The 18,503-nt window shown below is 26.1% G+C and overlaps 1 protein-coding gene across 1 annotated transcript; it reads left to right on the top strand.

Annotated features, from left to right (window-relative positions):
- The first annotated feature begins 8,690 nt into the window (after positions 1–8,690).
- LOC101217225 (MLO-like protein 6) lies at positions 8,691–14,931 on the top strand. The gene is made up of 14 exons (XM_004148737.3): positions 8,691–9,044; positions 9,130–9,187; positions 9,287–9,546; positions 10,556–10,672; positions 10,779–10,839; positions 10,980–11,068; positions 11,927–12,001; positions 12,111–12,205; positions 12,576–12,625; positions 12,823–12,863; positions 12,953–13,162; positions 13,564–13,631; positions 14,115–14,175; positions 14,308–14,931. Exons 1-14 carry the CDS (start codon positions 8,922–8,924, stop codon positions 14,746–14,748), a joined length of 1,749 nt encoding a protein of 582 aa, XP_004148785.1. The 5' UTR covers positions 8,691–8,921; the 3' UTR covers positions 14,749–14,931.
- Positions 14,932–18,503: the final 3,572 nt, after the last annotated feature.

Below are 18,503 nucleotides of genomic sequence, written 5' to 3'. Positions count from 1 at the left end.
AGGATAGCACTTATCAAAAGTGTGCCTCAACTACGGTTTGATCAATATACGAAGATTTTGAAGTTCTTTCAAGTATTTTGATTGTTTTCATATCTAATCCTTATTATATAATCATTTTGCTTAAATGTATTTGTTTTCAATTGAGTTGTAATAAGTTTATCATTGTATCCAATTCATATTATATTATATTCAAACTTTTTTCGAACGTTAATTTAAAACTCAAATATTTAATTAGTTTTAGATATTTAATATCATATCAATTAAACATTAAGAGTATGTCTACTACAATTAATGAGTTCAAACAGAGATTAAGATTGAAACAAAAGAAAAAAAATACATTTCTTTGTCTTATTATAAAGTTGGTTAATTAAAACCTTCTCAAAAAAACATAACCAACATTTTATTAAAATTGATTAATATATAACATGTGTGGATATTAATTAGAATATGTTGTTAATTTTTAATTAAGAGAAAAAAAAGAACTACAAAAAAGAAAAACCCAACTACAAAAACATCTTTTTAGTTTAAATTAATGATAAATAATAATAAAAAAAAAAAACATTCCACTTCTAAATAATGAGATAATCAAAAGCTTATATGAATAATCAAATAAACTATATATGATAATATATCAAAAATAAGTTTAGTTTTATAGTGATTTTGATGTGCACATTTTCTCTTTCAAAATTAGAGGTATGACCTTTACTCATTCCCACACATAGAGTATGTTTGAAATTATTAACATCCTTCAAAATCAATCCTAATGTACAATAGTAGTTATGTAATTATATATCCTCCAACTTTTAATACACACTAAATATTGATCTCAAGCTTTAGTAGTTGTAAAAATTATAGGAATTAAAGTCGAGAGTTTCAATTTTTATCGTTTAAGGTCTCATTTTTACAATTATGATATGTTTAAAGGTTTAATTTAAAAATTTGTTGAATTTTGGCATCAACTTTTACAATTAAAAGTTAAGGTGCAATTACACCATAATATTAAAATTTTATGTTGACATCTCGACATTTCCATGTTTCTCACGGATTTAATATCGACATGAAGGATGGATCAATTTATATCACAAAAGATCCAGGAAAACATAAAGAAAATAAGCTACAAAATGTCGAACATATAATATAAATATAACATACCAGTTAACTTATTACTAATTTTAATATTTTCCATATTTTTTGCTTTTCTAATTTATCCAAAAATATTCATTAAAAAATCAATATTTTATTATTATTTTTTCGACGCTTTCTATTTAAATTTTACATTTTAGATGCAATAAGAATATTTACATACTCGTTTTAATTATTTGATAGCATTACTTAACACTAATTTCAACTCGAATATAAAGTCTTGATAAATTTGATAACATGTTATTTATTGAAACATTTTAAAAAGAAATTAGAAGAAAGTCTTGTAAAACGGAAAGTAGTGAGGAAGGAACAAAGAGAAGAAGGAAGAACAAAGACCAAAAAGAGTCATTGTGTACTTGGAAAAGACTTCCAAATTCCACTTTCCAAATATAATAATAATGATAATTTTAAAAATAAAAGATTTGGTGTTTTCTTGTCTTCTACTAACAATTTGATTCCAACTCATTTGTCAATAACATATATATATACTTGTAACAATTCAATTTTCCTTCTCAAATTGTTGTACTCAAATAATTAACAACAAATTTTGTTAAGATATATACTTTGGTTCTAATTTTCTGTGTAAAAAAGAAAGAAAATTTAAATATATCAAATTATATTATATAAGAAAAAAGAGTATCAAAATAAATCAATTATATTTTTGAATAATATATTAGTCTTAGTCCTAAAACACTTGAGTGCTTTTCAAACTTAGTTATGTGTCACAAACATTTAATCTGTTCATGGTTTTCAACCATTATGATTTTAATTACCACATTTTATAGGGTTTATAAAATAAAATGTCATGTCATATATCACTGATTTTATATACTTATAAATAACTTGTCACATCATTTTTTTTTTGTTGTTGATATTTCTTTTTCATGGGTAGTAAATACCTCAGGAAACAAAGAATCAATTATATGATGATAAGGGAAGATAGCACACATCACTGGATGATTGAAATTTGAAATGTATTTCAACCATAATGACGCATTAGCTATGCAATTTATCCTTATAATTATTGTTGTTTTTATTTCTTTATTTCTTATGGTTGAGAAATTGAATGAACACTCCACTAAAAATCGTCATAAAAATTTGCACGTGGTTTACTAACAACGTATTAAATACGTCATCATCTACTAACACATAAGAACAATAATTTATTATTAAAGAGAAGAATTCAAAATACAAAAATTAAAGATGTTTGTAAGATTCGAGAGTTGATACGTTTAAGATAAATACTAACGTAAGAATAATTCCACGACCCATAAAATATATTTCCTTCCTTCAAAAATAACTTTTAAAGAACAATGTTTCTTCTCTTTTCAACATTTTCTGCCTAATTTGTTAAATAATATTTTTTTTGGAAAAGATTTTGTTCTTAAATATTTAACAACGAGACATATTTAACGATACAATAATATATATTATATTTTAAAATGATCTGTCATTTAGGTCTTACTAAAGATATATTATTCAAAGATTGAATAATTTATCATATCATCATGTGCTTAGTTATCATCATAGTTAATATAATATTTTGTTTTAATCTTATAACTAATCATATATTAATATAAATTAGTTACACCCAAACTAAAGTTTTAGATACGTCAGGGAATTTAATTTGAATACAAGTTAGCATCATTATTAATGTAAATGCTAATATGATATATTTGATTTCAACTTAAATTACATAGAATAGTTCGATACGAGATAATAGGACATTTAAATAAAACAAGAACAATACTATGTTTTTCTATTGAGTTCAACTAACACATATAGTTGAGAGATTCAAATATCTTACAAACCTTTTGACGAATAGTACACAGTTTATAGAAATTGAGTTATAAATTTGCAAATCAATTTTTTTTAATAGATTTATAGTAATAATAATTAGCTAGTTTCATCGTAAGATATAATCACGTCACTCAAATGACTTAGTATTTGTACTATCAATCTTTATAACAAAACTTTTGTTACGTATGTGCTTGAATCATAAAAAGTAATGTAAGAAGAGAATTACAAATTTTAAATTTTTAAGAGTGGAAATCAATATCAATTGTAAAATATAAAAAGTTTGGTAATTTCTTCCCTTTAATTTATTGATGAATTCAATAAATAAATAAATAATAAAAGAAGATTATTATCCCAACGAAATAAATGTTGTTGGTCAATATGACTTAATATATGTTAATTAATTTAAGGAAAAGTACGTAATTTCCTATGGATGAATTGGTCAACTTAATTAGGATTATTGATGATAATATCGTCTCTAAGTAAATAAACCTATTATAAATGATAAAATTATTTATAAAATATAACAAAATTTTAGATTTAGTGAATGCATGGTTAGTTATTGTGAGTGTCTATATAAACGTCTATATAAACAATATCTCGATAACAATCTATCCGTGATAGATATGAAATTTTGCTGACTCATTTTGCTACATTTAATTTTGGGGTACTTGCAAAAATAGCAAAAAAAAAGATGATAATATGACTATGTCACTACATTTTCTAAATTACAAAAGTAACAATATAAACGTCTGATATCACTGATTTTAACATATTCGCAATATTGAAAAATAGGTGTAATGGATTATTTTCTTAAAAATGTATTTTATCATATGATACAAATTTTTCAAAATGTTAAAGTGACTTTTTCTTTTTTTTTTTGGCTAGATTCTCATATAAGTAATATTATTTTCAATTTCTAGTTGAGCTAACGTACAAGGGAAAATTTAGTAAACGATCTTGGAAGTACCTCCCACCATGGATAAACATAAAATATTTTAGAAGTTAAAAGAAAACAATTAAAAACACACACAATATAATTAAAGTGAAAAAACTTAAAACTCGAGGAAAAAAATTACTATAAAAAAAATTATTACAATTCTATGCAACATTCTCTCAATGGTTTTGTACTATTTAAATTGGTTTTGCTTCTAACTAGCTAGAAAATGCAAAAGGATAATCTATCTCTTAAGTTTGTGAGTCTCCATCTCGTATTGATCTTAGAGAATCCATTTTCAATCAATCACAAACCAAAACAACTACAGCAAGATAATACAAATGTTGCTCTTAAAACAAACTAATTAACCAACCCTAAACTAGAGGACTAAAATGTCGTCCTTTAAATATGCACAACATGCTCACGAATGAGCAACCATAACTTTCATAGCAACTATACACTAGGAGAAATAGAAAAGACAACCACCAATAAAGAAAGTATCTTTAGAAAATTAAGAGTTCAATAGACCATTCCTTTTTCAAGATAACAATAATGCAATGACATTTTCAATATCTGAAGCCATAAAACAAATATTGTCAATCTCACAAAAACTAGCAACTTCAAATAGATTTATTATTATACGAAAGATAGAAACTTTGTTAGCTTAAAAGTATTTTTTGAACGAGACATTAACAATTTTAGTTAATATACTGATTATGAGGGTAGTATTTGAACTTTTTTTTTTTTTTTTTTTAAGTTCAATGAAGCTTTTGAAATTTTTTAATAATTCAGAAGTACTTTTTAAATAAGACTTAACGATTTCTATCCAAAACCAATAATAAATGGCATATTTTGAAACATTTCTTTAAAGTTTAAGTGTATTTTTGAAACTTTTGAAAGTTTATAGATATTTTTTTAACACAAAATATAAAACCGAGAGATATTTTTTATAATTTAGCCTTTATTTTTCTTATTCGGTTTAGAGTCTCACATTCTTCTATATCAATACATAAAAGTGATGAATTGTAATGAAAAGAATTGGACATTACACTTTGAGATCAAGACACACATTCAAAAGACAATCAAAACAAAACTTTGAATATAATACTACCAAACACACACAACTCATATGGTTCGCTTTCAGTCCCTCAATAGAAACTTTCAAGTCACTTAAAATTATAACAAATAAAGTACACTTCAAATCGGTTAAACCACGCCCTAGAGGAGGATGCCAAAGGTATAGCTCTATGAACACAAAAATTATACCTTGCACCAAAATATGATAGATAAGAGCACTCTAAGTAGCTCTCCAACCTTTAAGCTTCAAAACAATTACTTGCACTAAAGTAACAAACTCACTAAAGTAACAAACTCATTAGAGCGAGGAGTGTTCAAATTGTGACTTGACAACTCCAACAACTTAGAGTATCCAATCCAATGTTGGATTGAATTAGTTTTAATTTCAGTTAGGTTGAGTTGAATTTGATATGTGTTTTTTCAGAGATTAGTTAGGTTGATCCAATCCAATATAAATTTTTCAATGGTATTAATCAAATTCTTATGGTTAATATTTTGTACGGGGCTAATGTGTAATTTTGCGAGTTCTTGAATAAGATTAATAATTACTATATGTTATAAAAAGGAAGACGTAGATTTCAGAAAACTAAAACCACATATAATTTTACATTGTTTGACTAATTACATCCATCTTCAAATATTAGTTTTCAAATTCAGTCTCTTTCCCATACAAAAGATATTAAGACAAATTATATATGCATATGTGTGTGCTTTATTTTCTTCTTTTTATAATAATATTTTCCCTCTAAAGTCACAAAAATGATTCCACACTAGAAAAACGCAATTGGAAGACTAAGTCAATTAATTTTGTTTTTATTATTTATTTTAAGAAAAATATATAAATACAAACTCAAAAAAGTATATTCAAATTTGGTTTAATTATGATTTTTTAGCCAAAGGGAAAGGATAAGTTTGGGTCTTTGGTCAAAAACAGAATATTTGGTCCTAATATAAATTCGAAAGAAAAAAAAAACCCACTTATAATTATTAGATTTAAAAACCCTTTTATTAATTAGAGTTTGTTTAATCCTTTTTTTTTATTATTTCAGTTTTTACACACATATTTATTATATTCTCCTTATTTTATTTGAAAACTATTATTACTATCAATTGGCTAATTTGAATAATAAAAACTAATTTTTAGATCAACTAAATTCAATATTATTAATTGGGTTTTTAAATCTTAAGATGTAACTAACGGTCTTACATAATTTTTTGTTAATTTAATTAGAGGCTTGACTTAAGCTGTGGTGGACGGTCTTGATTTAATCTCAAACTCAAATTATTTGATAAAGAATTAGTCAAAGAAAACCAAAATATAATATTAATTGAATTTTTTTTTTTATCATCAAGTCAACGTTTCTTTTCCAATTGAAGAAAATTGAAATAGATCAATTTGTTCTTTTAATTCATCTTTACAATATATATGTAGGAGAATTTATTTTTTCCTCAATTTTCAAAGCAACTTCTAATTGTTTTCCTTTTATTTTTATTTTTTTTTAATATCACATGGAATTTCATGATCTTCTTCTCTCTCTCTCTCTCTCTTTTTTCTTTTTTCATGATGGTTAAATTATTAGTAAGTGGACGGCTTTTGAAGGAGTCAAAAATAAGGTACAAATGAGTTCAATTGGTTTTATATGTGTTCTTATATATTCAAATTTGGTCACTCTACTTGTCTAAATATCTCCAGTCAAAATTTATGATTACAATTCTTTTTTTTCTTTGTTTTGGTCCAAATATATTTTTGACCCTTATTTTTTAAAATAATAATTTGATAACATTCTAATATTGTCATTAGTACTTATTATGAAAAATGTTATTAGAAGTTTTTTTCGACAATTGATTGGGGCATCTATCGATTTTCTGTTCCTAAATTATACAGACAGATTAAGTTGTTAGGGGTTAAATTCAACACTTAATTTTGAGAAAATTTCTTATTATATATAGAATCAGTTGATAAGAAAAATGAAGTATAAAAACTAGAGAGTTCTTTTTTTTAATTTATAACCAAATGGTTAGAAATTTAAGAGTATTATGAACTAAATTTTAATTCCCTCAAACTTTAAAGATAAAAGTATTTTTGTTAACGCTTTTCTTTTGTCATTAATTGAATACACATCTAAGAAAAAATTAGCGAAACCTCCTCCAAAAAATTAAGAAAATAGGAAAATTTCGTTAGCAAAATTCTAGTATGAACAAGGGGTACATATTATTATCATCATCAACTCTACGTGGTCAAACTTTATAATAAAATACCAATATATTTTCATTAACCTTTTAATGAAAAACATCAAATAATTTTATTTTTGTGGGCATTATAAAAGATATATTTATCATTTAATTAAGTTTGAGATTAAATTAAATTTAAAACAAGGAACTTATCATGAATTTCGATATTATTTATCAATGGGAACCCATCTAATTCAAAACAGTGGAATTAGACCAAGGAGATATTTAATTGATAGAGATGAAGTCAGGAAAAATATTTGCAAGTTTTCTCTACTTAATTCATCCTATTGACCTAATTCTGTAATTACAAAACTTGATGGTTGTATTTTGTAAATTTAAAAAATATTTAATAGGGTCATTAAATTTTAATTTTGTGTACAATAATTAATAAAAAAATTATATTTTCAAAAAACTTTAAATAAATAGTTCAATATCTATTATTGTTCATAAAATCTTAAATTTTTGCTATATTTTATAATAGATACATTTGGTTCATTATTCTATATTTAAAAATGCCTCGTACTAATTTTGAATGTTTGGGTTAAATATTTATATTAATCCATTGAAAATAATTGCAATTAACTAATTAATTATTAAAACTAAAATTAAGTGTCACTAAAAAAATTGAGATTAAAAGGGTAAATCTTCAAATCTCTAAAACAAAATTTTAATCTCATCACCAAAATTGTAACATTATTTTATGTAACACATAAAAAGAATAAATTAAAATAAAACTCTATAACTGTAACACTTTAAAATCTAAAGACCAAATAAAAATTAAACTTAAAATATACTATATAAAAAAAAATTAGCCTCTTAACAATTTATTCTATGAACTTGAGTATTAACTATTCAATTTATATAATCTTAAAATATTTTAACAATTAAAATCCTACCCTACAAGATGATTTTCAAAACTAAGTGCCAATTTATTTTTTCATGTAACAGCTTGGACTTCTTAAATTTATAAAATGATTGAGTTCATAAGAGATCTTGCTAAATTAATGGTAACAAATAGTGACTAAATTATTAATTAATTACAAGTAAAATTAAAAAATAAAATCATTAAAAATTAGAAAGTAACAAGTAGAAACACATGCACTAATTGAATGGTTACTATAGTTTTATGAAAGTTGTTTCTATAACCAATAAAATAATAATTTATGATCTTAAATAGTTCCAGATTTGATCAAACATATAAACTAGGTCTAAGTTACAAAAATATGTTGAGAGAAAAAAAATGTAATAAACTCTTTTTTAAAAGAAAGAGAAAATAAAAGTCTAAATGATTTAAAAGAATTAAGATAAACTATTGTTATAAGGAGAGAGTATGTAGTCATTATGATATATTTTACCTTTTACTTTAATCATCTTAACTATAGATCATTACTCAAAGTCAAAGTCTTCCCTTTTCTCTCTCTCTCCAAATATCATATCATATGAAACATTTATTTATATATATATATATATATGTTTGTAGCTTCAATTCATTGCCATTATCATATCAATATCATTCACATTATTTTTGGTTTCTAGTAGTTGACATATTAATAATAATAACCCTGATCAAGACTTTATAGTTCCTCTACCCCTTTGCTTTCTCACTTGAAAAAACATTGTGTTCAATTTGAGAAAACTATTTTTCCAATATTTTCCTTCCACACCCCTAAGAAAAATCTGGCGATTTGGTGATCGAAGGTAGATAGCTGATCAACTGACGTAGTATAGTTCATCCATGGCGGGGGCAGCCGGTGGCAAGTCGCTGGAGCAAACACCGACATGGGCCGTTGCCGTTGTTTGCTTTGTTTTGCTCGTCATCTCTATTTTCATCGAATATAGTCTCCATCTTATCGGACATGTAAGGAAGGAATAGGTCGAAAAGTTAGAGGAGAACTTAAAATTTCAACTGGGGGTTTCATTATTATTACTTTCTTTTTTGACAGTGGCTAAAGAAGAGACACAAACGGGCGTTGTTTGAAGCATTAGAGAAGATCAAATCAGGTAATTTTGAAATAAAATAATAATAAAAGAAGAAACTATATATACAGAATTAATTGGTTAATCAATTTATAATAATGTTTGTTTTTTTTTGTTTTGTAGAGCTTATGTTATTGGGGTTTATATCATTGCTACTAACGGTGGGGCAAGGACCAATAACGGAGATATGTATTCCACAACATGTAGCTGCAACGTGGCATCCATGTACAAAGGAAAGAGAAGATGAGATGAACAAAGAGGTGGAGAAATCTGTGGAACATTTGGGTCTTAATCGCCGGAGACTCCTTCATCTCCTCGGAAATGGTGAAAGTTTCCGGCGGAGTTTGGCCGCTGCGGGAGGAGAGGATAAATGTGCCGCCAAGGTATGAAATTAAAATTAAAAAGAAGAAAGAAACACACCAATTTGTCAAGTTGAGAATTTATCATTAATTAAATCCATTTGAAGCTGTTCGATTTTTGACTTTTTTTCTTTTGTTGTTTTGTTAATCTCTTTTTATATGAATTATTTTAGTATAATGATCCGATTTGATTTGAGATAATAACAGTAATTGGAAAGCCCACAAAATATAGAAGAATCAAGTAATAATTTTATTAGTTTGAAAAAAATCATTTATTTGTTAGGTTAGTTTTCTTTTAATTGAAAACAAAAAAGTTAAGCTCAAGAAATTACTAGAAAATCAAGATAACTTTCTTAAAAAATGTATCTTAAATTCGGTGGAAGTAATATTTATAGATTTAATTTAAAAAATCATCAATTAAGTTTAAATTATAAATTTGGTATAAGAATTTGGAGGGCTGTGCTGATGTCCACACCATTTTAGATAAGATTTTTCCTTTTAAAAAATAATCTTGGATAAGATAAAAGAGAGAGAACTTTTTATTTGAAAAAAAAAAAATCCCACATGTCCAAATGTACAAAGATGGTGCCCAACATCAAACTTGTAATTTTGTGTCACATTTATGAAGTCTCCCACTTACTTATAGAATTAAAATTACAATAAATTGTACAAAAATAACTCTCTACCATTTTTATCTTTCATAATTAACACCATTTTTTACCCTTCATTATAATAAAAGTTTTTCTCAACCTTGATTTTTGAATTGAAAATCTAATTTCTCAAATATTACGTGATCTTTATTGAGATGAATCAAATTTCCTAAGATTTGAGAAAGATTATTAATTACATATAATTTTCTTAATATTTTTTAAGAAAAAAATCCATTGAAAAAGCAAGAAAAATCAATAGTTTAGATGGAATAACTTAAAAAATATTAAATAGGAAAGATTTGAAACTTTGTCAAAGTTATTTCTCACAATTTTGGTAAAGTATACATAATAATGTGGTGATGATGATTGATTGTGTTTTACAGGGTAAAGCTTCCTTTATTTCAGCAGATGGAATTCATCAACTTCATATCTTCATTTTTGTGTTGGCTGTTTTTCATGTTTTGTATTGTGTTCTAACTTATGCGTTGGCTAGAGCTAAGGTAATATTATTAACATTATTATCTTTCATTTCTTTAGTATATGTAATTAACTACTCTTTTTTACCCTTCTCTTATATTATCATTCCTTTTGTTTGAATGAACTCAGATGAGGAGTTGGAAAACATGGGAAAAAGAGACCAAAACTGCTGAATACCAATTCTCACATGGTATGTCTAGCAACAACTAAAATCTCCTACTATCCTTAAATTATCATCATTTAAGAACACAAATATTTATATATTTTACATATTTTTGTTTCTGAAAAAGTGTGCAATTTGACAAAAAACAATGTATGTTTTGAGAACAGATCCAGAGAGGTTTAGGTTTGCAAGAGACACCTCATTTGGGAGAAGACATTTGAGCTTTTGGACCAAAAATCCTGCCTTGATGTGGATCGTAAGATTCCTTTCCTTTCTTCTTTTAAATTTAATTTTTATTTATTCATTCATTTGCTTTTAATTAATTATTAATCAACTTTTAAATATAGAAAAAACAAATCAAATTATTTTAAATATATATATATATATACACACATATATCAAATTCTCAAATTTTGCTATATTTCCTTCATTTAATTCTTTATTTAAATTCAATTATCACAATAGTCTGCTGATAAATTCAATACTTTCATTTATGTGTAATTATGGAACCACTTTTGTTTGTATTCTAATATATGGGTTTCAATTTCATTTTCATCTTTTAGTATATATTAAAACTATTTTAAATACCCCCATTAATCCTTTTAGATTAATATATATAAAACAAAAATCTGCATGGCTGAGTCTATCACATAATTTTTTAGTAAAAGTATTCCTAATATACTTACAATAGAGTGAAAAGATTGATAAGGGAGAATAATTGTAAAAACGATTTGGTATTAATTTAATTGAAATGATAACGGTCAGAAGAAGGCACTTTAGGATAATGACTTTGGCAGCCTAAACATATCCCTTATTGGTCACATTACTTCAATTTAAATTTGACCCTTTTTTTAATAAAATAAAATAAAGTTAGATTCCTTCCAAATAATTCATTTTTTTTTTTTTAATTTCCATAACACCTCTTCTTCAATTCTATAATAGTTACTTCTTTCAAATAAATTATAATTAAAAGTGGTTATAAAATAAGAAAAATATTAAAACTATTTTGAAAGAAAGTTTAATTTCAATTAATTAATTTATAAAGATTAGGGTTAAGTTGATAATTTATCACATTTGTTAAAGAAATTAACTGGGGTTTGTTTGACTTGAACAGGTTTGTTTCTTCAGACAATTTGTAAGATCTGTTCCAAAAGTTGATTACTTGACATTAAGACATGGGTTTATAATGGTTAGTATAATATATTTCTTTTTTCCTCCTTATTATAAACTTTAATTATTTGACATTATATATTCATTAAAATATAATATAAAATGTTTGTTTATTTATTTATTTACAGGCACATTTAGCACCTCAAAGTCATACACAATTTGATTTTCAAAAATACATTAATAGATCCCTTGAAGAAGACTTCAAAGTTGTTGTGGGAATCAGGTCAGTTCTTGCATCATTACTTCATTGGAATTTTCCTACATTAATTTGGACCACCCTTTGATTTCATCTTAATCTTTTTAATATATAGTTTTATTTTATCTCTTAATGTATAGATGCCTATTCAATCATATTATCTTGTCAAAGGTAGTTCACTTGTTTTATATAGATGCTTGTTCTTTTTTTTTTGAAGAGATGAAATCCACTATAAAAAATCTAACAAAGTTATTTTCAACTTTGAAATATCTCGATACCTTTTTTTCTCACACAACAATTTGCTTTTTTCTTTTTGGAAGTTATGATTAAAGTTGGGTCTCTTTCTTGAACATATATATTGGAGTTGAATAACTCTTTTGTTGGGTCAATTTTGCAGCCCACCAATTTGGTTCTTTGCTGTTCTATTTCTCCTCTCAAACACTCACGGTAAGCCTCCACCGACTAAAATATATGTCAAATTGCAAAAAAAAAACCACATGTAAAATATATTTGTATAAGTTTAAGGGTTGAATTATTAAGAGTGGTTTTTTGCAATTTGTTAAAATAAAAGTGTATATATGTATGAAAGAGGGGCGAAGTATTTGACAATTTTTTTTTTGTTATTGGGGAATTTGGTCGAACAGGTTGGAGGGCGTATCTATGGCTGCCATTCATCCCACTAATCGTAAGAAACTTTACACAAAATCCATATTAATGAAGTGGGAAATGAAAGAAGAAGAAGAATTAATAAATGTTTTAATTAATTACTTGCAGATTTTGCTGTTGATTGGAACAAAATTGCAAGTGATCATAACGAAAATGGCACTAAGAATACAAGAAAGAGGTGAAGTAGTGAAGGGCGTGCCGGTGGTGGAGCCTGGCGATGACCTCTTTTGGTTTAATCGACCTCGCCTTATTCTTTATCTCATCAACTTTGTTCTCTTTCAAAATGCCTTCCAAGTTGCCTTCTTTGCTTGGACTTGGGTAAGTACTCTTCTTCCTTCGTAATTATATTAAATTAGATTACCATTTAAGTTGATAGATTTTGGTTTCTTTCCAAACTCGAACTAGATAGAACTCAATTAGAATTTTGATTTCATGTGATTTTCTTTTCTTTTTCCTTCAATTTTTCAAATTTATTTCTATTTTTGTCTTGATTTAGGAATATGCGTTTCTTAAAAATTAAATGTTGGCCTATTTTATTGGGCTCCATTTCTTATATTTGAGATATCCTTATTTAATTGGATATTAAAATTAATGATAATTTTATTTATATTCTTTTTTATAATAATAATGGGACATTTTATATGTTTTTTCTTTTTTATGATATAACTATATTATATTGCTAATTAAATATTGGGTGATTTTTTTTTTTAAATTTTCAGTATGAGTTTGGGTTGAATTCTTGCTTCCATGAGCATATAGAAGATGTGGTGATCAGAATTTCTATGGGGTAAGTTAAACTATATATATAGTGTCACATATTTATTTTTATATGATAATTTTAACCAATCTATTCAACTTTTTTTTAAAATTAAATGAAAAATTAAGTGTTTTTGCAAATTTAGACTCCAAATTTTCAATTTTGTTTCTATTAAACTTTTGAAACGACAAATCTTTTACACAATCGGTCAATTTTTTAATTTTGCATTTAATAGATCCAAAACCTATCCGGTATTTTCAAAATATTTGTAAGTGAATTTTTGAACTCTAACCTACCTATCGAGAGTTTATGTTTAATTAATATATCCATTGAACTATGTCAATGTTTGTAGATAATTTTAATAATTTATTTATCATACAATTTAAAGTTTGCAATCTATATATGAATGTATAACATAAGCTACATAAGCTACATATTTTTCTTAGGTAACATTTTTTTTCTTTTGAAATAGATATTGACCATGACTGTTTTCATATTATTATGATCTATCAGGGTGCTTGTACAAATCCTTTGCAGTTATGTTACTCTTCCTCTTTATGCACTAGTCACTCAGGTAAAACCAAAATACTGTTCATAATTTTATTTGTCTTCACAAATTCTTTAAAAAATATAGTTTAAACGATTTAAATAGAATAATTGAAAATATAGAATTTATAATAAAGTATGTGTTTATGTCTATACATAGATGGGTTCAACAATGAAGCCAACTATATTCAATGAGAGAGTGGCAGAGGCCCTTCGCAATTGGTACCACTCGGCTCGAAAGCACATCAAACACAACCGCGGTTCGGTCACTCCAATGTCGAGCCGACCCGCCACCCCGACTCACAGCATGTCACCTGTCCACCTTCTCCGACACTACAAGAGTGAAGTCGATAGCTTCCACACCTCACCGAGAAGGTCACCGTTCGACACCGATCGTTGGGACAACGATTCGCCCTCTCCATCTCGCCATGTTGATGGTTCGTCTTCGTCACAACCCCACGTTGAGATGGGAGGTTATGAAAAAGATCCCGTTGAATCAAGTTCGTCTCAAGTTGATCCGGTTCAACCATCTCGAAACCGCAATCAACATGAGATTCATATTGGAGGCCCCAAAGACTTTTCATTTGATAGAGTTGAATGAAGCAATCTCGTTTACACCATTCATCTCGAACTTTTTAACTTATAATATGATATATTCTCGTTATATAATTTTTTAATTTTCATTTTTCTTGCAAATTTAGTAGGAACGGAAGATAGTATATGTATATTAATAAGGATGACATTGAGAATATTTTCAATATCAAATATAGTTTTATTCTTTTAACATCAATGCTTTACTTATATATAAGAAATATAAATATAATATCAATATGATTAATTACAAGATTAAAAGATTAGGTTGAAAAATCCTAAATTTACCTATTGAAGTTAAAGAAGATACTAAGATAGACAGAAGTATGAGTTATTATACACTATTAGTTTGGTATTTAGTTAATTTTTGCTATAGTTTTTTTTTTTTTTATTCATTTTATGTAGTTCTAGTTCCAACTTAAATATTAATATCTTTTGAACTAATAGTGGCTCATTTTCAATATAATATGTGTCACTAAAAGTTAGTGGTAATTTGGCCAACTATATTACACTTTAGAACCAATTGAAAATAGAGAAATTTGATAAAATTACAATAATGCTTATAGATTGACAGAAGAAAGTTTGTAGAGTAACAAACTAAAGGGTGAAAAATGATATAAAGTGGAAATTTTGCTATATTTTTATGCTATATTTTAAAAGTAACTTCGAAAAAAGAAAACACTATCACAGCTATTGTTATATTAATATTAGAAAATACTATCATATTACAAAATCTACTCCTACAATCCAACTCTTTATTGTAAATTGATTTATAATTATTCTTTATCATATTAGTATAATCAAGCAATATTCATTCTGATCAATGTAAAAAGTAAGCAAATTCAATGAGTTTCATTGATAATTTAACAATTAAGACCGTGAGCTAATTAGAATCTCGAAGGACTAAAAAAATCAATCAATAAAAAACAATTGAATATATTTAAATGAACTATAAACATGAAAATAAATAAATAAATAAAATAAAACATTGAAAACAACTTTAAAACTGACCTCGTTTCGTTTTAATATAAGGTTGGTAACTTAAAAATGGTAAATGAAATTGAAACAAAAACTTAAAATATAAAACGAAATTAAAATAGAAGGTTGAATTGAGAGAGAGAGAGTTTTGTATGGTGCAGCTTTATTAAGATATATAATTATATATATTAAAAAAAGGCATGAATATGTGTAGTATATAACTTATTGTTACCATTTTTGAAAAATCTTCCATTTAGCTTGTCTTGTCTATCTCAAACTTGATGATGTCCCTATTCAATTATGTATAATTTAGACCTTGATACATGTGAAAATACTTTTGACTAAGTATATGTTTGGTAGTTTATGGATCCACGATCATGGCAACTTCTCAGCCTAATTGATTCTTAGGGTCATTTTCAATTGATCTCCATCTTAAACTAGTACTCATAGACTTTTCTTCCTTATAACATTCTCCATTTCCAAAAAAAGCTTTCTCATCAACTTTAATTGACCCCAAAGAGGAGAACTTGCTTAATTCCTCCTAATATATTAAGCTTTTACAACCAATTTATGTCAAATTGCTAGTAGATGTAATTACCTAGCTAGTGAATTAAAGAAATAATTTGAGTCAATTATTAAAAACACGTACAATTAGAGAAATAATAGAGTTTGAGATGTGTGATTTCTATCAAATTTCTTTAATTACAAATAAGTATTTTTTCTTTTTTTAGTGGTTCTAAATAGCAAAAGATTTGAATATTCTACTTTTATAGAATAGATAGTAATGAGTCAAAATCTCATGAAAATGAAGTTGTAAGTAGAAATGAAAGGGATCGAGGAGAGATTGAAGGCTCCCATAGGTCAAAAGTAGAGTTACATGTTATAAAATAAAATACTTTCATAGGATAAAACATTATGTTTTATCTTGCTCCATTTAATTGGGTAATTTTGTTGTATTTTACAAATTTATTTTCAATTTTACAGATATCAAATCTAACTTAGGCAGAATTGACCCTTAAAGCCAATTTTGGATTTAAATGCGTCTGGGTTGATACTTCAGTGTTGCTTGACACTTATTGCAACGCCAAAACCTGAGAGCATGGTTTTCTATTTTGAAGGAGTATCACGACACTACTCCTTAGTGCCACGAGGCTACGATGTACAACGAAAACATGCAACATTGCTAAGTGATGCAGTACTATACGCTAAAACACAAGAGTTACGTTGATATATCCTTACAACATTGTGGCGATGTTACACCAGTGTGATTTTCATTTTAAAACTCTGGCTGTGTACATTTTGGGTCATGTTGTACAAAATAAAATTGTCGTTCAACTTCTCCTATTCTACATATTTATACTTTTTGGTCAATTAAAATTTCCATTGTCAACTATTTTTGGGTGATTTTGATAATGATTCCAAGCTAGGGTACAATTATCTAGCTCGAGTTTCAAGGTTTAATTCTTGAATTGTAAACTCATAAGGTGACGAACAGTTTTCATCTTGTAATGTTACAATTTAAGAATTTTCGTATGATTTGATATAATGTTAAAATCCAAACCATATTCACTTCTCAATTTATACTATAAACAACATATAAAATTATAAAATAATAATTATACAATTATTTTGTTACATTTGTTTATATTAAAATTCAACTTTGGGAATTTGTTAACAAACAAGTATGAAATACAATTGTAGGTTTTGTGAATCTCTTATTTTCAAATTTAGGTTAAATTTGTTTTTGTATACTTTTAAATTTAGGTTATATGTTTACTAAAAATAATGAGATCACGAGTGATAAAAGGACACCCAAACCCTCTCTTCCCTTCTCAAAAAGCACACATCACACCAAACCCTTTTCCCATCATTTTTTTTTCTCTTTTAATTGTACGAAAATGATGAATAGATATTTCACGTGATTTTATTTGGCTTATTCTAAATATTCCAATTTAATTTTCTTTTCTTAAAAAAAAGAAAAAGAAAACACCTATGGTCATAATGTATAGTATATAGTATGATGTATATTGGAATGTACCCATTTTTACGTGACAAATCTAACTATGTAATCAAAAGTTTCGTTATGGCATTATTTTTCTTTTTAATAGAAGGGATGCATGAGAGCCATTGCAACTTAAGTATTACTAGGAAGGAAATGAAAACAATCCAAAGTTACTAAGTTTTTGTTCCTAATCATTTGAATTTTTATTTTTAAAAATTAATCCAGTAATAAACACTATTTACAAGTTGCACATATTTCTTTATTTGCTTATCCATATTTTAGGAGTATTGTCAAATTTTGAGTTAATTTTTTAAAGGTTAAATTATAAAAAGTAACCTTCATCTTTGTAGTTTGGGTAAAAAATATTATCCCTAAATTTTCAAGAGTTTAATCAAAAGTCTTAACCTTTTTAAATGAGTTAAGAAATAGGGGTTCGTCTAAAAATAACAAAAAAACTTATGATAATAAAAATCATGTTACTGTATTTTCTAAATTATAAAATTAGCAAATTTAAAAGTCGATAACCCTATGTTTACCGATATCACTAATTTTGTCATATTCACAATATGCAAAACATAGGTGTCATGAGCTATTTTTTTTCTAAATGATTTTGTCATTTGATGCAATTTTCCTAAGAAATACTTTTATTGTTAGTTATGGATGGAGATCATTAAAATTTCGTTTAAAAAATACCCATGGACTATTAAAACGTTTCATAAATATCCTTAAACTAAAAGAAAAGTCTGATTGATGCAATTTTTACACCAAAATGTTCAACAACAAAA

Source organism: Cucumis sativus, chromosome 1 (genome assembly GCF_000004075.3).
Source record: "Cucumis sativus cultivar 9930 chromosome 1, Cucumber_9930_V3, whole genome shotgun sequence".
NCBI lineage: Eukaryota > Viridiplantae > Streptophyta > Magnoliopsida > Cucurbitales > Cucurbitaceae > Cucumis > Cucumis sativus.
The sequence above is the reverse complement of the archived record's forward strand: the minus strand, read 5'-3'. Positions and strand labels throughout refer to the sequence as shown.